General features: G+C 41.5%; 2 protein-coding genes across 8 annotated transcripts in view; both read left to right on the top strand.

Annotated features, from left to right (window-relative positions):
- The window catches only part of Smr (nuclear receptor corepressor smrter), an 89511-nt gene that overhangs the window by 4838 nt on the left and 62900 nt on the right, over positions 1–21773 (top strand). For 5 of the 7 annotated variants that reach the window (XR_015546025.1, XM_087409003.1, XM_087409004.1 and 2 more), the window contains exon 1: positions 19377–19617. The exons of the other annotated variants lie outside the window; for them this stretch is intronic. The gene's annotated coding sequence lies outside the window, so the exon portion shown is untranslated. Of the gene's footprint in view, positions 1–19376; positions 19618–21773 lie in introns of those variants that run through there. 7 annotated transcript variants of the gene reach the window in all.
- LOC105149111 (uncharacterized) lies at positions 14768–19237 on the top strand. Its single transcript, XM_087409038.1, has 3 exons — positions 14768–15176; positions 16439–16570; positions 18888–19237. Exons 1-3 carry the CDS (start codon positions 14974–14976, stop codon positions 19198–19200), a joined length of 648 nt encoding a protein of 215 aa, XP_087265164.1. The 5' UTR covers positions 14768–14973; the 3' UTR covers positions 19201–19237.

Raw genomic sequence — 21773 nt, 5'->3', positions numbered from 1 at the left:
TTTCATCTCGTCGAATCGTTGCGCGAGGAGGTCGATACTGCCGTCGTCGAATTATTGCCGACGGCAATCGAAAGATAAATCGCGTCTTTCATTCGCGAACATTATACGTTTGAAAATTTTGTTAAATATCAAAAACACGTTTTCTTTGAAATCATTTAATACATTTCGATAAATGTATGCACCATACGTTTTTTTTTTTGCTTGACGAAAGGTTCTCAAAGGGTCGGAGAACCCATTGCTCATAAAGTTTTGATACTCTACTGCAACTATTGTATTTTTTCATCAGCTAAGATTCAATACTCTAGGGAGAGATCTGTTTTAGATAACGAATTATAATTAAAAGTTAAATTATAGTTAAAACTTTCCGAACAATAATGGATGATGATATATTTCATAAGCAAACAAATTGATGCACTTGGAACTATTTGTTATAAAAGAATTAATGAATTTTTGTTCACGTAATGTTGGGCTAATTACAATTTGCTCAAAATTTGCTTCTGTTACCATCAGAATGTAAACCACTATAATATCACATCCACAGTCTCATTAACATGGTCTTATTAATTTATAATTTTGATCCAATTCTTATCATTTCTTTCTAGGATCAAACTTTCGGTGATATTACTTTGTCGCGCTTTCTCTATGCACGTAATATTATAGATGTCTCGACATTGAAGCGATCAACATTCCACTCAGTTTGGCCTTTAGCGTCCGTTTCGCCAAGAGAAAGTACGCGACATTCGATACACCTTGTATACGTTGGCCAGTTCGAAACGACCTTACAAAATAGCCGCCATGCGCGAAACATTCTTGGCCTCCGTAACTCTTGTGCTCTATTAGGAAAGCTCTAATTTCACGATATCCCTGAATAATACATCGCGTATCTGAATACCTTGCAGTATCTAGATTTCTGAATATTTAATATTGCGCGTGTAGGCGTATCTGATATGATAAAAGTTACTGCAAATCAGTTATATGACATCAAAATTATTCTGTTAATTATTTCATCTAACAATGAACGAGGAAATCTTGCCTAACGAAGTTTAATGAATACGGTTACATTTATTATTGTCGTCTAATCTACAATTTTTAATAATTAATTTTTTTTCCCCAAAGCTCCATTCTCTTCTTCATTTAATTAATCATCTACCTATTTCTACGTGCAATACAATTCAATCTTTCACATCTCTCATGCGTTACGCCATGTTAATCCTTTTGCCTAAATCTTTTTCCTTTCGAAAAGTAAGTGAAAAGTAAGTACGTTCAATGTGCTTATAGCAGCTCCCATAGAGCCGGCTTTTCACAGATCTTTGCTATACATTTAAGTATCTCGTACGATAGTATACTACCTGGATAGTATACTATCTGGATAGTATACTACACTCGTTATCTGGGGAAAGATAAATAGAAAAAATTCACACACATACACACGTACGTAATCAATACAATCGTCCTCAATACCAAAAATACTCTAAGCATTTAATTTCGAGTACACGCCCACACGTTATATAAGTTCGTGCGACGAACGATTCCCTTATCGGTTATCTGCCGCATACTTCAATCGAGAAAAACAACGCGCAACTGTCGATCTTACGTGGAAATGTCGCACGCTTGCTGGGCCAACTCGATCGAAAACTTTTTCGATTCGCAAGAAATTGTGTATATATCGCGTGAGCGAATTATTAGACTTTTTACCATGCCTCGAATACGGTAAACATCAAAGTTTCAACAGCGATTTTTATTTTGTATTTGCAGCGTTATTTGCTCCGCTTATTTTAGCGATTTGCACGTGATTGCCACGTCATTGTGCAAGATCGCGTGGGAAATAAGTTGCGGATTTTTTTTTTTTGTAATTTATAGAATTCTATGTTTCAAGTAACATAATTACGGCTCTAAAGTTCGGTTTTTCATTTTCTGGTTAATTTAGGCTTAACCTAACATGTAAAAATTGCATTCTTTTTTTTTTTTTTACCTATGATTAATCATTAAACTAATGGCTTTGTAGTGAGTAGTTTTAAAGTTGCAAAAATATGAGTTTGATGATGATTAAGTAGCTAAAAAAAAAAATTACAGTTTTTACATCATTGAGTTAAGTGGATTTCAGTCTACAAATTGACTTGAAAATGAAAAACTGGGTTTAAACAATCGTTTCTTGGAGTCTCAAAATAAACGTGACTTGCGACTTTGAGATTTGAAGTTATAAATTTTCAAAAATTTTCAATAAAAAATGTTTACACTCCCACACGGATGTACGTTAAATAAGATAGCTTCGCTATCGACAGCCAGAGAATATTTCGCAAGGCTTTATGCTCGTTTAATCACGGAGAGCTGCTGCGTTAGCAAACTATCAGTTTTATCGTACGTATAAATTTCGTGTAATTTCTCCCTCTCTCCTTACTCTTTCTCTCTTTCTTTCTTCTTCACATCAGGACTAGCCTTCCGATAGCAGAATAATTACGTAATTTTGCGTTGTCGCGTAATGACACGCCTCTGTGTCTACGCGCTCGCCTTCTTCTCTTCGGAAAGGACAAACAATTTCCCCTCGCCCTCGTTCACACGTGTTTCCGGTCAGAGTTAGAAACCGTTACAATTTCGGTAACTTCAATTCCCTGCAACACTTGCACGTAAGAATTGACCTTGCGTCAATCGTTGCGATTCCGTTTTTCTCAAGTGATTAGATTTTATTGAGAAATAAATTCGCTGAAATTACATGAATTTTAAATTTCGCTTCTGAACAATTCTCTCTCTCTCTCTCTCTCTCTCTCTCTCTATTTCTCTACATTTTTATTTTGAATAATATAAAATAAAATTCATTCTCTCATGAAAGTATATGTTTATACCACCAATGCAACGCGGAAAGCACGAAACGAAAGTAACCGCAGGATTGCAATTTTTCAATAGAATTATTTATATGATAAATTTCTTTCTGAAAGCTTTTGTTTAAAACTAGTTTACAACATACAAGCGAAATATAAAAAAATACAGAATTATGTACAGGTTGCGATATTTTTTTTTTTTTTTTTTTTGGCGAACTATACCATTAATAAAGCTTGTATCAAAAAAATCTTATTTTGCAAATAAAAACTGATACGTGCGTTTAGAAAATTACAAATTTTCTGAATCTTTTGACTGGCACTGGGATGTGCACCAGGAGTTTCGGAAAGGGTTAGAGTAACGCGTGTCATGAAAACTGAGCACGGCCAGCCAACGGCGTTTCTTGCTACGTTGCCAGATCAACCTACGCCTGTATCTTCCAGAGAGGGAGGGAGGGAGGGGGGGAGGGAGGAGAGAAAGAGTTCGGCAACACCGCAACATCCGAAAGCATTACAGCATTTCGCTGAAACAAACGATTTTTCTCGGTATACGATCATATTTGCAATTTTAACAGTATAAGAGAAGGTTAACTATTTTTAGTTAATACATTAATGCTCTGCGAATACGTGCGTAAATTATAAATAAACGTTTTTATAATTATTTTTTCCGGCTCACGTTGAAACAACTTATCATCACAGTCACATTTTGCATATATAGTTTTAAATATTACGTGTTATACTATTTTTGTTTATGTATTAAAGATGACGTAATTCTACGTAATTCTAGTTTGCGTGATAACAAATATTCTTTTGAAGCTTACGGAAAAAAAAAAAAAAAATCACGCGAATTTCATTTGTTGTGTAACCTAACGTCGGGGAATTGGAATTTGGAATTTGGATGCGTAATTCGGTATTTTGCCGAAGAGAAAGGGGACGCCATTTCGAGATCTCGCGCGGTAGTAAATCCACATTTGCGTAGATTCGCATCGATCCCGTCGAACTTGCTACTTTGCTACGTTACTTTATTCTGAAGCCAAGCCATTAGCGATTTCCTGTTCGGTGAAAAATTTATATCGAAAGATATGACGCTCTCGTTTATCAGACTTTTGCGTTGTCATGCGTGATTCAGATGGTATACAAGTTGTAAAAAATTCACACATATACACGCACATATACAGGCGCGTACACACATACGCGTATCGCCCGGGATAAAAAGTACGATGGTCGAGTTTTGGCAAATAATCGGAGCTGTTGCAATTATTAGCGATGGCGCCGACTACCTCACGAATACACAATCAATCTTTCGCAAGTAAGTATCGCGACAAAACAGGGCGAATCCATCACCGAATCGCCCCGCGAGAGAAGTATCTTTTCTCTTATGTCTTATTTCTTATTTTCCTCGACTAAGCGAAAATTCAACGTTTATTTCGATATACTCGCCGAGTGCGTCGCTTATTTTCCTCGAGATCAAAGTCGAAAAATTATCAACGCAGTAACACGTTTACGCACGTTATTACTGTACTGCGTCTCGCGAATTTTTCGATAGTTAAAAATCTATATCGAGTATCGATTAGAGTCGGCGCATAGAGTTACTGCAGGTTTCCATCGATTTCGAAATGGAAATATGAATTTCTTTATGGGGAAAGAGGCGCGTCTCTTGTTCGAAAGGACAGGTGGTTCCGAACGAAAAGTATTTTTTCTCGTCGCTCACGAATATGGGCAAACTAGGGAGGCATCTGCGAATGAAGAAAACCCGATGGATTATCGCTCGACCCGCGTCGAGTTTTCTTCAAACGCGGTCGACTAGTTTGGCCCCGTTCCATGTACGAGCACGCTCGCGCGCGCGCGCACACACACACGCGCACACCCCCACACACACACACGAGGAAAGAACTACGGACACGTCCGTCGAGCGCACGCACGAACAAGCACTTGCGGTACCGTCTATAGTGTATAGTATTAGTGTATAGTATAGTGCTGGCTGCCATACGCATACAGTCATCGATCTGACGATGTGAAGGCTGTCGCTGCGCTGTCGCGAGGCAGAGAGTCGGTGGAAACCGATGAACGTTTAATTTTCAAAATTAACAAATGAGGACTATAATCGAGTAATCCAAGTTAATGAACTTGTCATATTCGTCGATAGCGTTAGCACTAATGTACACATGATTCTTCGTACATTCCGTTTAACGAAACTTGAAATGTAAGAGCATTATATTGGGATATCCAAGAATAAAAAGAAAGACGTAAAATATGATAATAAAAAATTAAAAATGTCCTCCTGGCTGGGGTTTTTCGCAATAAAAAACTATTCACAGTTTTTAAGATGCTTATTATAGGATGCATTGTGCGTCTTTGTAGCAATAATAATGTTAAATCGCTTGTCAATTTAATTTGTGATGTTACTACTCCAACTTCGGTTTAGGACTGTGTTTCAAGACCAACAAAAAATCGGCGCACAGTTAGGTAGAAATTGGAAATTGTAGAAATTCACAAGAAATATTATCAGGCATGAAGAATAAACGGTCTTGAACGAATATGGCATTTTTTCACTTATTAATATTTTAAAAAATTACCTTAAAATTAAACATCAAGCAAAAAGGATACTTGAAATCGATATTTTCACGATTACCTCAAGTTTTGCAAATTTTATTATTTTTTTCGAGCTTCTTACTTTTCGATGCTAATCATTCCGATTGAACGTTACATTAAAATCTTATCTCAGCGACGTTCGCTTAAAATTGTTTCGAGAATATCAATTTGCCAAATTTGCCATTTATATCAAGTCATTCGCAATTTAGTCTTTTTTTTTTCAGAGAAAATCTCGCATTTATAATCCCGTCTCTTGCTTGAAGCGCAAAGCTCTGTTTCAATCTCCGATTTTGGTAGGTAGACACTAATTCTTCATGCCTTTTGCAGAATCCGGGCCGCGCGAAATTATTTGTTAACGAGTTAAAGCAGCGTGATGTAAGCGACAGTATTGCGTGGAATCGCAACGTCCTTCGTTACGACTCCCATTTTGTTTGTCGCGAATTGAATTCTTTTGTGTCACTCGCAGAGACGCGCACCGGCAAGTCTCGTCTCAACAAGTCTATTCTGTTATTTCTCAACCCTTTCATTCGTGATTGTATTGGAATCTGTCAAGTTAGCACGACATTGTAATATAAAAAAAAAGGGCCTCTATTACGGCCTAATGACAGTTTCACTAGCATTTTTCATTTTTTCTACAATTCCTTAGAATAGAAATAAAAATTCCACATTTTTTATATTAAAAAACTGAACGCGTGACGTGCTAATTTTAGTTTTTTAGTAAAAAAAAAAAAATGCAAAACTCGTAAGTTATTACTACATGAGAAAGTCGGAAAGAGTTCCTTCCGTCGGGCTGTGTGGCTTCGCGGCGAGACGATTGCTTGCCGATTGGACGACTCGAGGTCTCGGATTTTTTTTTATGTTTTTTTTTTCTAAGGAACCTGTGTTGAAAATACTGGTATACGTTTGAAAAAAATATAATAATTGTCAAATAACTGTGATTTCTTTTAAAGGTGTGGTGCCTTCCTTTTCGCTGAACACCACCACACCTCTACTACTGGCGCGTACATTTAAAGTTTTTGTTGAAAAAACGAAAGGTTACGTGTATAATATTAGTGCTGACGCCGTCGACGAGTAATGACGAGTTCATTAACTTGGGCTCTATTACAGCCTATATTACTCATACAAAATTAACCTTCTAATGCGACCTCGAAGTAACGTACCGTATATAATATACGTTCGTTACGTTACTCGGGCTGTTATCGTCGTTTCTTCGTTAATTCGACTTTATTGAAACGTTCATTCGCTCTGTTACATTCGCGAGAAAGTATCGAGAATAGACTCCCACCGCGTAGCCGAGCGAGATATAAGAGATATTTTGTAAATATTCTCGTCGATGATCTTATTTCGCGGCGTAAATCGGGAGACTGGTTTGGAAAATGTATCGGAAGTAAGCCTGTTTGAAAATAACACGGCCTATCGAAGTGAAGGCTATAGTTCGTTGACTTATTCAGAGCCGCCACGACGTCGCGTCGGTTGAAATCGATATTGCGCCCGATATTTCTCGCTCTCGTCGGATACAAGCGCGATAACGAATGCTAACGTTATTCGCAATGAGCGACATGACCGGATTTTGTAAAAATTGAACTTTGAGACTCGTGAAAAATTTAAGAGAATATAAAAAAAGAAAAAGAAGGAAGGAAAGACACGAAGCTCTTCTTATCAATTTATTATGTTCGCGACGCACATTCGATTTCCGTAATTAAGTACGATGACTCGATAGAAATTTTTCTATCCGTATTATATTAGAAATTTGTAAAACGCATTATGTAAAACGCATATTTACACGTATACGCATCCCAGACAGGCGCACCGGTATTTGTGACCGGAATATTCAACTGAAGAAGACGCCGTCGCGCCGCTTCTGTCTAATCAGCCTTCCTTACGTAATGTAAACGATTAAATAAAAAGTTAGATTCTATTTAGTTTACGCTTCGTCTGGCATTAGACAACTCGCTGCTGCAACTGTGCAAACTTATTCATATGCATGCGACATTGATCGGCTCAGGGACGCGCGCGAGTGTTAATGGTCTTATTTTTTCCTTAATGAGTGTTAACGTGCCGTTAGGCCGCAATACGTCGCGCGATCGGATATTTATATATCGTTACGTCTTCTTCAATGGTTGCTCGGTTGCTTGAAATGGTGGAACACTCGCATGAGAGACAGACCTGGTGACACATCGATAAAAACAGACGTTGCAACTGATTATTGGTACATTAAATGCGAGTACAATTGTGGGTTGAACGGAGCAGACTCTCTTTCACAAATCTCGTATATTTTATTATCTCGTATGTGTGTTGAAATTTGGAAGAAAAGAATCCGACGTTCGTTCCACTCTGATCTGATTTTTTCCTAATTAACCCTATAATTAACCTATAATTTTTTCATTCAAGCATTCAAGCTTAAATTTACCGTTAATAACGACGTTATTGTAAATTGCGCTTTTCATTCGTCGACGATTAATTGTGCGTGTGGACAATATTATCGACACGTCGGAAACGCAAAATGGTCACGTGCGAATTAACGACGCGTCGTTGCCCACCGAGTCTTACATCTTGCATCTTACATCTTACGTCTTTATCGCGACGCGCCTCGAATCGAGAGAGAATCGCCTTTTTCACACGTCAACGAAGAGTTGACATGACCTCGCGCGTTCTCTCTCGGATTCGGTTCGGCTCGGCTCGATTCGACCGTTCTCGGCTCGGCTCGGCTCGACTTTGAGTCACGACGGCCACGACGACGGGAGGAGAGCTATCGACCGTTCTGGGTTTCGCGAGATAATAATAACCCCGGTTGAAATATATTTGGCGACGAGGGGGACGTATACTTTCTAAAAACCGCCGTTCACGCCGTGAAAAACACGCCCGCGCGGGTACAAACTTGGCCGAGCAGTCGGTTTTCCCCTCCGTTACGCATCGCTCGTTAAAATACCGGCTTGTCCTCTCTAATGCCCGTTTCTACCGATATAGATTAACTTTAATCTCGGTTCAACTTGCTCTTCGTTTTAAATTTTCTTTTTTTTCTTTTTTTAATTTTTAGAATCACTAAAAGATGAAGAGTTGCGCCCGTTTCTCGTACCAATGCGTATACAAGAACAGTTTCATTTTAATCTCGGTTCAACCGACTCTCTTCATCTTTTTCTATCGTAGTTTAAGAAGTGGAAAAGAGATGAAGAGTCAATTGAACTGAGAAATTAAAATTAAAATTTTACTGCATCGCTAGAAACTGGCATTATTCGTCAAAGTCTGCGAACGGATGTGAATGACGATAGAATTGATGATAGAATTGATTAGAGAACGCGTGGTTGATATAGGTTAGGTATACTTTTTGCTGCGAATTTTTCTGAAAGTCTATCTGGGAATCTTTCGGAACGTATTTTGCTTCTTACATTTTGAAGTAGGCAGTGTGAGAACGTGTACGAATGATACAATAATTTCATGACGTTCAATACGGTAAGCATCTAAACCCGTAAAATTATAAATACAAGTTGTCGCGGCTTGTAAATCGTCCAAAGTGGGCTAAACTTTGACAAAGCCCGTTGAGAATGAAAGAGGATGAGAATCGCGTTGGGCGGGGCGTTGCACCAACGGTTCCCGCCGCTTCTGGGAGCGGCGGCGACGATGGCAATGAAGACAGGAGAACATCGTTTATTTTGACTTGGAGCATCAACGAGCGCCGGCCGTGGTGAACTGAACGTTCGTATGTCGTCCGTATGCAATCGCCGACGACGAGGCTACGCATACAGGGTGGTCCATTCTAATAACGGTACAGCACCGGGGTGACATGTTAATTCTCTTCGAGAGAGACGAAAACTCGTATCCAACGTAGAATCGAAATATCGCGTGATTCTTTTTTTCCGTCCACTGGATTAATTGGATTAATTTTGAAAATCGAATAGTTGACAATGTCTGTTCAATGTGCACAAATTTAATATCCATTTTCGAGCGACTATAGCCTTCGCTTGGCGAAGGTTTAATAATAGAGCCAATATAGAATTCTACGTGATTCTACGAATGTCAGATTACAACTGGTTAAAATTGAATGTCAGTCGACTGGCTGAAGCAGCGGGCAGAGTCGCGAGGTAGAATATCGCTGTCATATCCGAGATGTAACAAGATTCGGAAGCTCGCGGAATGAATAATTGCTAGCCGTGTGTCGGAGTCGTCGCGCGAGGTCACCAACCAACCAACCAACCAACCAACCAACCAACCAACCAACCAACCAACCGACCAACCGACCGACCAACCGACCGACCGACGCTGATTTACGGGGTTCGAATCGCACACAGGCACATTCACGGACACGCGTGCAGTAAGAATAAAGTACGCAAGCGGAACGGCCCTTTCGGTTTTTATAACCTCCAGCAGGTGGGGCGTTTTAATCGATAACGGCGGAGAGGTATCTTGCGCGATGGTAGAGCGGCAGCGGTGGCAACGGCGGCAAAAATCGCCCGTTCCGGGTTTAAAGTAGCGCAAGAGCGCGTCCCATTTTTTTTTTCTTTTTCCACGTCGTCGTCTCCTCAGTCCTCTTTGCTTTGCCCTGTCCTCCCCCCCGCCACCTGGCGCGTTCCCACTCTGCTAATACGTGAGAACGGTACCTTTAATTTTTCCAATGGTTGCTTTCCCCGCGAGATTTACCGTCGTCTCTACCGCGAGCTCGTGAAGCTTTGAGAAAGTCGATATCTACCGACTACTAAACGCGACTGTCCTCGTCTTCGTCGTCTTCGTCGTCTTCGTCGTCTTCGTCTCGTCATTTTTAAATGAAGCGTAAACTGTCGCGCGTACGATATACGCGATGCACGCTATAACGATCCGAAAATATCCTTTGACAGGCGTTTCTGAACTTTCTCTCCACAGCCACAGTGTTTTACACGACGCGATGATTCTAAATATATATCTGAGCGGGGAGCGATCATGTAAATCAGTAATGTTCAAGTGGCGTTTACGCCACTGCATAAGTCAGTGCAGTCCAAGATTTGTAATTCTAGGCTTAATGTGTATCGACGTTTGTCTTCCTTTTTTCATTCTCCATTAAGAAAAGGAAAGTAAGTGTATATATACGAACGCCGATACACACCGAGCCACGTTGTCCAAAATTACAAGAGTGTCTCTTGAACAGCATTGTTCCAAACAGGATTATTTTTCGAAATCGAGAAATAAATCATTGAATTCCCAATGCTCGAAACTGATCTAAAAGTTTAAGTATACGATCGCAGACGACGCAGACTGCAACATTGCGCAACAATTCGCAACTTCCTGTATCTTTGACGGTTTCCAGTTTCAGACGCATTCGTAAAATATCGATCTTTCTTTTGTCCCCTTTTCTTTTATTCTAACGAGACGTGCGTTAACATTTTTTTATAAACCTTTTGATTAAACTAATAAAGGGAAGAATATGCAATCTATTTGACAATGATAGAAATAATGATAATACAAAATAAACTAGGAGAGACCGGGATAAGTAGAATAATCGAGGCTTAATTAAAAACAAAACACGCGAGACACGCGTAAACGTGTCTGAGCACGCAGTAACGACTGCCGTTAAAGTCTGCTGTAACATCTTGTTGCGAATACATCTATCAAGTTTTGCCACAATTTTAAAAAATCGTACATTTAAGTAAATATTTTTATTCTTAAAGTTTTTGTTTTATTATCGTATGTGATTGTCTGAGACATTTGATTTCTACTTGGATAGTAAGTGTAGTTCTTACTTAATAAAGTCCAACAGATTTTTTTTGTTTATGTGTCTTTGTTATCGTATATTGTTGATGTTTTTAAAAAATGAACGGATGGAGATAGTTGACTAAACACATGGAACTCTATGATTCATTTAGTGACGACTCTTGTAGTACTTACTCAAAATTTTATTCTTTTAAAGAGATTTTCCTCAGTGATAAATGTTATAAGTTTAGTTCCCTCATGTCCAATCTCGAAAACTAGGCTTATTCGACGTGTTTTTACACGAAATGAACAAAAAGAAGTTATTGTTTTGCCCTGCAAAACGAAATGTTTGTGTTTAAAATATATTTTTATAAAAGTTTTATTATTAATGTGTAGTCAAAAATGTAGTTTAAAATACATTAATCTTTATTTTAATAATCTTAGTCCAATTACCCGAGCTAGTTCCAGGGCTAGTTGAATCAGATGGAATGCATTAGAAAAATGCATTTTTTTTTTCATATTAGTCAGTTTCCCCTTATTACTAAAATATTATTTGGTAGTCAAATATGTAGTAACTGGTGTAGAATTCATTTTTTAATACGTCTCTTAATTTTGTCCGTAAAAATTCGAAACTAAAAAATGAATCTATTAGTAGCCCCGGTCTCCCCTACAATAGCGATCGCATCTAATTTTTCATACAATACAACGTCATCATTATAAGAATTATAACCCTTGTACTTTTCATCGCTCCTCGCGTGTGTCGTCATTCTTCTCGATTTCACTCAACAGTTAGAGATTCGCTACGCGAAATGACGAGCGAAATGAATGTTTGATACAGAAAATTGTTAAACGGCGGTTTAACAATTTTAACGCGACGGCGAATTAAAGAGGGAAAATTCATGATGGGCGAGCGTACATGGGAAGGACCGACGGTTTTCATTGTTACATCAGCGAAATTGACGCGCGGCGCGGCGCTTCGCTCGGATGTAGAATCGCCTCTACTTTCGCCGTCGCGCTGTCCGTTGCGCGCGCGCTACAAGCTACAATCGATACCGTCCGGAAAAAGAGTAGTCGGGCGAAAGTGTACATACGCGCGCGTAGCAAAGAGATGCGGGAGAGGAAGGTGCGAGATATCGCGCGGACGAAGGGAAGCGGGCGAGCACGGCTGTTGCTTACGACGCCCGCCAATGCGCGCTCCGCTTCGCCGAAAAGTCAAGGCTCCTGTCAAGGATGTACGGTCGGTGTGTTGAAATCGGCGGGTTGTTTTAAGTCGCTGTCGATTTCCGCGAATTGTTTTTCCCGCGCGCTCCCCAACGATAGTTGCTTTTTCGTAATTCTCTTAAAGTCTTATCGACTCTTAAATTCTTTAATCAATCTGATATAAATACCGTATCGAGTACATAATGCATTCACTCGCGAAAGATATTGAATGGTTATATAGGTGCGCGTAGGCAGAAACGCTTCGATACTTCCTCAAGTCGATCGATACCTTGTTTATACCAAGTATTTTTAACGTATCGATAACTCGGCTTATTTTTATCGAGGAGTAAATTCGAGGTAGATATCTCTGCGAAGAAAAGAAACTTTGAAACTCTGCTAACATATTTCGCAATGCCTGTTATATGCATGCGCGCGATTTACAGACTCCTCCCTCCAATCCCTCCTGACTGATTTCGGAGTCCAGACGTGTCCGGTTCGAATGGTGAGATCAGTAAGATGGCCCAGGACCACCCCGTCAGTCGTCGGGCCAATCGAGGGGTTACAAGCCGTGCGATAACCGTCGTTTTTATCCTCTTCGTCATCATCGTCATTGTACGAAATGAGTTCTCTCTCTCTCTCTCTCTCCATACAGCACTCGCTGCCGTGAAGTGGAACTCGCATGCGTGTGGCAAAGTTGTTTGTGCAGAGTGCACACAGGGAGGAGAGCCGACTCTGAGTTGACTCGCGCGCTGCGAAATACTCCTCGCGGTTCTCGCTGCGCTGGGTTCTCGGGCTTCGCGAACACTCGGCGAGGGACGAGAGGGGCAAGAGGGGGGTTAGAAGAACGCGGTCGCGATAGGAGGGGGGGAGGGAGTGAAAGAGATGCGAGACCCTGCGCACCGGCGCGGCGGTGAATGGGTGAAGCTAGATGCGAGGGCGGGAGTGGATACGAGGCACGGAGGGGGGGAAAGGGGGAGAAGGATCGGAAAAGATATCTCGACTCTATGATGTAAGGGGACAAGGGGTGTGCTTATATACGCGTGTTTACGTTAGCCGGCCAATAAGATGTCCTCCAGTCCGGCTGCGTCACTGCGAAAGAGTCTTTGCGCTCGGCTGTGTGCGCTCGACACACACACACACACACACGCACGCACACGTACGCCTAGCGCACCACTTATGTGTGAAACGCGTATTATTCAAGTACACTCCGTCTTCTCGATACCACCGAGTATTCTTAGCGCTCGTACTTTACCTTCGACCGTAGCACAATAAATGGTCAGTGAGAATATACGCACTAATTTATTTTAGCTATTTATATTGTGTCTCTAATATTATCTATATATGGACACTTGGAAGAGATAAAGCGAATAGAGAAAGTGCGCAGATGCAGTCTCTATGTTAAATATAAACAACTTGTCGAGTTATTTTCTCTTTAATGCAAGAGTCTTTATTGATTTCCTAATGAACTAGAAATTCCGAAATGTTACTAAAATCAATTACTGACGTTTCCGGAGAAAGTAACATCGCGATATCCTTTAAATTCATTTGTCGCTTCTCTTCTATAGGTTGGTTCATTCTCGAAACGTTCTCGCGAAAGTGTCGCGGAATTGCGCGAGAGCCTCGATTCTTGCGTCATTGTTCTTTGCCTGCCACCTGAATAGTAAGTTGACGTGAGTATCGCGAGACCGATCACGTCGTATTCGCGGCGATCAAGGTGGGGGAGTTGGCCACGTAAGGTACCCTAAAGGAAACACATCCTCAAGGTGGACGACCATTAGTGCACTACTATACGCGATGACTCAACTTCTTATATCGCGCGAGAGCCGTAATAACACGGGAGGTGTGCGATTAAGTCTTGAGAAAAAAAACTTTCGATCGCGCGCGTTTCGTTTGCTCGCGATTAACGCTATCGAGAGATCGTCCGTTCTTCAGTATCGTATGCATAAATCTTTGCAATCCTTGTATATCGCTTACACACATTGCTTGAGATTAAACATTTCTCGACTCGTGAATTTTCTCACTCTGGTGAAAATTATATCGCACTTTCACGGCAAAGAACGATTTTGCTCAAGTATTAACAAAATCTAGCTAGATACAGATTTGAAAATAATCTTGTTAATCATTAAAACAGTTATGTAGAAATTTCAAGCACGATGAACAATATTGCAAAAAGTTTAAACGTTCCAGCAATCCAGTTCGAGCGTCCTACATTACTTCGATGGTGTAACAAAATTATCTTCAGATTTGTGTATCTAGCTAATCGAAATTTTTACATATTTAAGCAAATTAAAAGTGTTACATAAGGTACCGCATTGAATGAAATGAGAGAGTAACTGTAAACTATACGATGATTATTATTATTTCAAGCTTAAATTGAGCTTGAATAATATAAAAATTTTATTTCGAGATCACAATTGAATTTCTCTTCAACTTTCTTCTTAACGTGGTAAAGTTTTAACTTTTAAGTTACCAGTTTCGTCTTTGGACGAGCGTTTGAAAATAATTTCAATTTCCATTTGGTCGCAGGCGGCAGTGCCTGAGTTGTTTTGAGCCGCGTAACAAAAAGACCGATGGCAAGAGAGCCAGGCTGTCCCGCACAGCTGATGCCATTTTTGCTATTGTTGCGTATTCAACACAGCAGCGAATCGACGACCCGGGTTCCTTGGATACGGCATCGGCACCGGGGGCGCAATTCGCAAACGCGTGTCAGATGCTTTCTCCCGCAGTATTTCCCACTGCGCGAGGAACGATCGATCGCCCCCATTGCGTGCTTGGTACACGTATCCCGACCGTAATTGCCGTATCTCCGTCGGCTGCTGCGGATTTCCTGCGAAATACATTACGTTTCTTTACGTCGCGTCGGACGTCGGACGGCGAGCGCACCGATAGACCAGATAGACTCGCACGATCAAGGTTTACAAATTTTGTTTTATCAGGTAGTACGGGTAGGTTGCACTTTCACGCGAGAAATTCTAAACGAAAATCACTCTTTACGGTATCCTTATTGTAAGAATTTCTCCTGGAAACTTGACATTTTTCAAAATTACCCGAAGTGCACTTGGGTATACGATCTTTGAATTTATTGCATATTTACAGAATTACGTTGCACATATGACGGATATAAAATTTTTTAGAAAATATGCAAAACTGTCAAGTACGTATTTTATATATGTCCGAATAAGATTAATATTACATTATATTTCGTATGTACATTTATCATTTCTATAACTTATCTACGTGTACTTTACATAGTTGTTTGAATTTATAAACTGTGCATATGATAGCGGGTCAATAACCGGTTATTATTGAACACTTATCCTAAACTTGATGCAACCGTAATTTCTTTCTACCACACATCTGGTGTTTTCAGTCCACCTCTATCAACCTCGCAGATAATGATAAATGACGTATCAAATCGATGCGCTAACAACGCGCATCTTTGTTTTTTTTTTTTTTTTTTTTTTTTTCCCCACTATACCGGTTTACGTTCGATCACTCATTTGCGTGTTAATTCATCCTCATTTATGGTTAGAATACATGGAAATACACGGAACGTAATTGCCGTCGATTACGCGGAAAATAGAGAGAGACCGAAACATAGAATATTCTGTGAAGTTACAAGTGTTTCGTTCGTTATCGCGTGACCTCCTATCGTGCTCACCGCCGAGTCTGTAACGTAATTAGTTTCTACTAGTATATATATATATATCCGAGAAAAAGAAGTGGAAACCGAATAGTCAATGAAAGCATCATTCTAATACTACTCGTAATTAACTAAGCGAATTCTTTTAAATTTCTTTGTCACTCTCTTATATTATCGTACAGTTGTGCACCAGACGCTAGACACATTTATTTTTATTTTCAACCAACTTATTTTTATTTTCTCTTATTTATCCTGTACGATTAATTCTAATTTGCGACTCCATTTTCGCGTTGATTTTCTGCAATCTACAATCTGCAATGATTTAAAAAAAAAGAAAATGTCTGAGGATTTGAATAATTCGATCGGAATAATTTTACAGAGTAGGATTCTGGAGTACAAATTTAAATTGAGAGAGAGAGAGAGAGAGAGATGGCGATTTTATTTCCTGAAATAATTAATCCGCCGTTAATCACTGGTTGTTGATTAGCATCGTTGAAATATATTTTAATGAGAGATGTATTTTGTTTCACAGGAAAAGCGCTGCTCCGGTCAGCTGTCGAAAGAGGAGAATTCTCGGGCATTGGGGTCGGCACTCGACGCGGCGACGTGTCGGATGGAAACGACGACGAGAAGAAACAAACGAGAAGGCGGCGGCACGCGAAGGGTATCGGGAGAGTCGTGTCTGACCGCGTAAAAGAGGAAGGAAGGAGAAAGGGATCGTTCGTTGTGATCTCGTCGCAGACGAGAGAGAGAGATCGAGAGAGCGTTGTCCTCCTTGGGCTTTTTTCCAACTCTTTCGCGAATGTTTTTCAGGATTTTCCAGTTTCTCTTTTTTTTTTCTTTTTTCCCTTTCCTCTGTGATTTTGTCAATGAAACATACAAAATAAATATCAAACGTATCAGAGCAGTAATGCAGAATGTCGTGCGATATGTCGTCGTAAAATGGGACGTTTGAGAGAACATTTTCACATGTAATCGGGGAACGAACGGATTTATTGAAATTATTATTATCGTATGTGAAACATACGAATGACACTATTGACACTATTGACAGTCGTGTTTAACTTGTCCGCGATGCGATTGAATGACGTAAGATTCTTTAATCATAATTTTCTACTAGTTATCAAAGATGCCTAAGATACCGCATTAGTTTATCGAGTAATCTCGTTACTTTTTAAATGTCACGTCAACTTGTCGATCCAATTGTAATTACTGAATGTACTCGCGCGTTTCCTACTTAAAAAGTTACAATTAATTGATTATTTAAGCTGCAGCTGCTTGTTAATCATGACGATTGCATGATGTTAATTACTTCATTCAATCGCGTTAATTCGCAATCGTTCGATAAAAACCGATCTACCGATCGGTCAATTCTTCCGTGCCTAATTTTCCTTGCCCAATTTTCTCGAGGAAGGAGGGTTTTATGCGGCCGTCAACAACGACGCGGCGATGAAAACGGAGGTGACGACGGTAGCGCGATTCTCGCCATGGGAACGATAACGAGGTCCGCGCGGCGGCAACGGGGAACGATATTAATAACGGTGATGACGAGTCGCAGGTGGAATACGGAGCGCGCGGGTCAATGAGGAAATTCTCGGGCGCACGAGGTGCGCCTACCTTCTGAGCGCCTGAGAACGGGGAAACGAGGTGGGGCGAGTGATACGGTAGGAGAGAGAGAGAGAGAGAGAGTGGGGATAACTGAGAGTAGGACGGAGCGGGACGAAGCATACCGAGCGGAAACAAGCGACGGGCAACAAAACACTGCGGCGCGAGGCACGCGGGTCGGAGAAACATGCGGATCTTTGTGCGAACAGCTGAACCGGAAGTCGAGCACTACGCTTCAGTCTAATCGCTCGCCGTCGATAGGGTCAGTCGGTTAAAACGACTGGCTGCTCGAAGGCGCGACGGCGCCGCGCGTAACCAATGTAGTTTAATTTTTATTCTCGTTCAATTTACTCTTTATTTTATTGTTATTATTTTTTTTTCTTTAATATTTATTTCCATCAATGTAGATTGCAATCTCGATTTAATCTCATTCTTAATTTTTTTCTCATTTTCCGAACTAGAAAAGGATAAAAGAGAAATTAAACTGAGATTAAAGTTTATCTACGTTGTTAGAAACGAACGTATGGTCAGGTCGACCGAAACAAAAGATCGGAAATACGCCATACGCCGTAAAAATGTCAATCGGAGCGTTAATGTTGAACTTGATTTTTATAACGATTTCTGCAACATCTGCATAAAACATAGAAAATTTGCAATTATTAACATACGCTTCCATTTTTCAATCGCTCCAGTATTTATATATACAAATCTAAATTGAAAATTTGTTACGTTTTGTGTCGGAGGATTCATTTCTTGAGACTACATCGGTATATATTGTAATTTTTATTAATAACGCACGCGCGCGCGGATCATATACTTGCGTCTTCAATTCGTGACGGAACACGTGTCTTCGTGCGTGTGTCTTCTACACGTATACTGTTGGTCGGTGCAACGCTCTTCGATTAAACAAAACGCGTGTCGCGGTTACTTGGTCCGTTTCGCCCGTAAAATGAAGCCGACGATAAACGTGGCGCGATTCGAAATACTCGGATTGCGTAACCGAGGTGTACTAACCTAGGAAACCCTTCGTAATCAGAGTTGTTTGGCATCCGTGGCCAGCATCCAAATTTATTTAGGTAAAAATAAATGGCGACATAATAACATAAACAACGGACGGTTACCCTACGACACCTCGGACACAACGAAATGCGATAGATAAGAATGATTAGATGAATATTGTTCTAAGGGTGAATTTGTTGAAATAGAATAGAGAGGCAGACGTCTCTCGAAATATCTTGGGCGAATAAACGCGAAAATAGGAAATATTTCTCCGCTTTTCGAATCGGCCGCGTGCGCTCTTCCTGCGAGTAGCGACGTTGATCGTCGTCTCGGCGGCGATTAACTCCAAGTTTCCCATGACCTCGTCTTTCCTGCAGAGATCGCAGCGGAAGCGGCGACACGAAGAAGAAGCGGCGAAAGAAGAGGAAGAGACGTGAGTTTTGGCGATTCTACGGGCAGTGTCGACGCGCGTGTGCGGTGCCGCGTGACAGTGCACGTGGAGACAGTGCGGGTGAGACAGTGCGCGGTGCAGTGCGGCGACAGGCAGAAAGCGGGAAGAAGAAGAAAAAGGAGGAGAAGGAGGAAGAGGAGGAGGAGGAGGAGGAGGAGGAGGAGGAGGAGAAGGAGGATAAAGAGGAGAAGGAGGAGGAGGAGAAGAGGAAGACGGCGAAACGTAGTTGGGTGGAGTAAACGGAGCACGGAACGAGAGGAGAGGAGGAACAAGTGGTACGGAGGTGAGCCGAAAAGAGATAGGAAAGAAGATAGAAACGAATTTTCTCCGCGAGCGAGCGCGCGCGCGCACGCTCGCCGACACCAAGTATGCTGTGGAGTGACGAAGCGGCGTCGCGGATTTCACGGATCGATCGGCCGATCGAATTTTCTAAATAGGATACGCGCCGCCCCGCGTGTGTGTGTACCATATGTGTACGGGCGCGCGTGTGTGCCTCGTAATTGCTACACGGAAGAAGAATCGTCGTCGACGTCGTCCCCGCCCGGCCAGGCCGGGCCGGTGAATCGAATCGCCGCGCCGGTGGATCGACCGCCCGCGCCGTCTGCCGCGGGAAAACTTCAGATCCGGTTTGCTTTCCACGGCTGACGTCATTACCGGTGAGTCAGTTTTACTTCCATTTTTCTTTCTTCCTTCTTCCTTCTTTCTTTCTTTTCTCTCTCGCTTCTCTCGCTTCTCTCGCTTCTCTCGCTTGTTCGTGTGCCGTTACTGCCGTGACCGAAATGCGGTTAATCCATAACAGTTTGAAAACAGTCGTCAAGTTTCACGTTCCTTCCTCCCGTTCAAGTTTGAATCGAACCGTGGCGACCAAGGGAAAATAGTAAAATACCGAAAGAAGGAAAGGGACGTGCGAAAGGATGCCGTGGATCGTAAGCATGTTTGTAAGCCTCAACATAATCCTTTTACCAATGTTCCATTTCTTCTTCTCGCTCTTCTGTTAATGCAAGATCGATGGGTATAAACTTAGCCTCAGGTCCAAGTTTAGGTGAACTTTGAAATTTCCAAGTTTAAGTCGAAAGTTAATCCACATAAAGTATCAGGCATGAAAAATAATCGTCGTGGATTTGGGACGCGCCGCAAACGAAGAAAATAAAAAAATATTCGCAGGACGATCAAGTTTAAGCCTTACCGTACAACACTGTTTATGCTCGTTGCCATCGCAACTACGTTAGAGAAAATTATAGTTGCAAATATGTCGCTTACGCGTCATTGTCGAATTCTTACGGTATTAAGTAAATCTGAATCGCCTGGTCACGGCTCAAACTTGTCTTTTCATCAGAAATGAAGATGCTGAACCTGCTCTTCTCTCGTTTTCTAATCTCACAAATATAAACACAAACGCGGGAGGCGTCAAAATTAACCGTTGATGGCGACACCTGCGTTTCTTGAGGACCATCGGTCTGTTGTGGCATTCATTACCGCAACGCCGCGCCGTGCGTGCGTGCGTGCGTGCGTGCGTGCGTGCGTGCGTGCGTGCGTGCGTGCGTACGTCGAATACGCGTACGCGTCAACGAGAAAGTTTGCAATTACCGTAATTTAGTTGCAGCTCGCGGGCGCGTTCGGTCTAGCGTATGAAAATGTCCAAGGCTGAATGTATTCGCGAGGTTCGACGAGACCGGCGAGACGCGCCGTCATTTAATAACGTCATTCTTCTTCCAGCGGCATTTCGTATTTGCCTTGCCCGGTATCTGTCTTGCTTATTAAAGTACGTAGCCTAGAATGACCGGAAAGGCGGTGTCAGGTTAATGGGACATCATACTTTCCGATTACTCCGGAAAGCCACGTTAATACGCCGCTATAATTACCGCAAGCAATATTTCTCAATGTTTCGAGTTATGACGAGCATCACGACGGAATACGAAATATCTCCGCTAAATTACAGAGAGATTTAACGAGCATCACGCTAATATATTTTGTAACGATATTTAATTTAATAATCTCTACGAGGTTTCTTTCGAAAAAAAATTGAAGGCGCAAATTGCAAAGAGGAAAGGGCTGGTGAGATCAATTGAAGTGTTAGTTGAAAATGAGCGAATCAGGAACTAGCTAGATTTACTAGAATTTTAATAAATCGAGGCAGCCAGAATTGTAATTGACGTAATCAGATTTTCCTGAGAGATTCGTTCATTGTTTCAACTAGATTATTTTTCGCGAGGATTGAATTTCTTGCGAGCGTATGGCCCGGATTTTCAAGTTTTGGCCGCGCGCGCGTTTGATTCGGACGTACGTTTGATGTTTGATCCTCTCCAGGTATAACGTATAACGGCTTGTCAGTCTGCCTGTGTGCGTTGAGCGTTGCGTTACGCGCTGTGTATTAGCGTTGGTGTGCGTAAACTCCACGCTGCTGGTTACTCCGTCAGGCGAGTCCGTCGTTCTTCTTTTCCAAGCGTGAGGAAAGATGGCCGCCCGTGCGAGCTGCACGGTTCGCGTCTCTTTCTTTCCCTCTCCCTCTCCCTCTCCTCCCTCTCCTCCCTCTCTGTCTTTCTTTCTTTGTGCAGTTAGACGAGACGCAGACGCCGACGCCGACGCCGACTGGCAAGACGGTTTTAGAGAAAGTTGGAGAGCGAGGGAAGGGTCGAGGTATATCGAGGTATATAATGAAGGGCACATGTCCGCCCGCCGCTGGGCGGTAATTTTTAGAATAGTAAAACGCGTTATAAACTCTCGACAACAATTTCTAGAGGCTCGAGTGGCGAGTCGCGTTAACCGAAGGTCTACATTGGAGAATATGATGATTACGAATCTTATACTCGGT

Source organism: Acromyrmex echinatior, chromosome 8 (assembly GCF_024713525.1).
Source record: "Acromyrmex echinatior isolate Ae372 chromosome 8, ASM2471352v2, whole genome shotgun sequence".
In the NCBI taxonomy this organism is placed as follows: Eukaryota; Metazoa; Arthropoda; class Insecta; order Hymenoptera; family Formicidae; genus Acromyrmex; species Acromyrmex echinatior.
This window is presented reverse-complemented; position numbering and strand designations above follow the sequence as displayed.

Coding starts and splice junctions, on each gene's coding strand:
- LOC105149111 (XM_087409038.1), top strand. CDS start 14,974: ATGCTTTCTCCCGCAGTATTTCCCACTGCGCGAGGAACGATCGATCGC. Junction 15,177..16,438: donor GATAGACTCGCACGATCAAG/GTTTACAAATTT, acceptor TTTGTTTCACAG/GAAAAGCGCTGCTCCGGTCA. Junction 16,571..18,887: donor AAGGCGGCGGCACGCGAAGG/GTATCGGGAGAG, acceptor TCTTTCCTGCAG/AGATCGCAGCGGAAGCGGCG.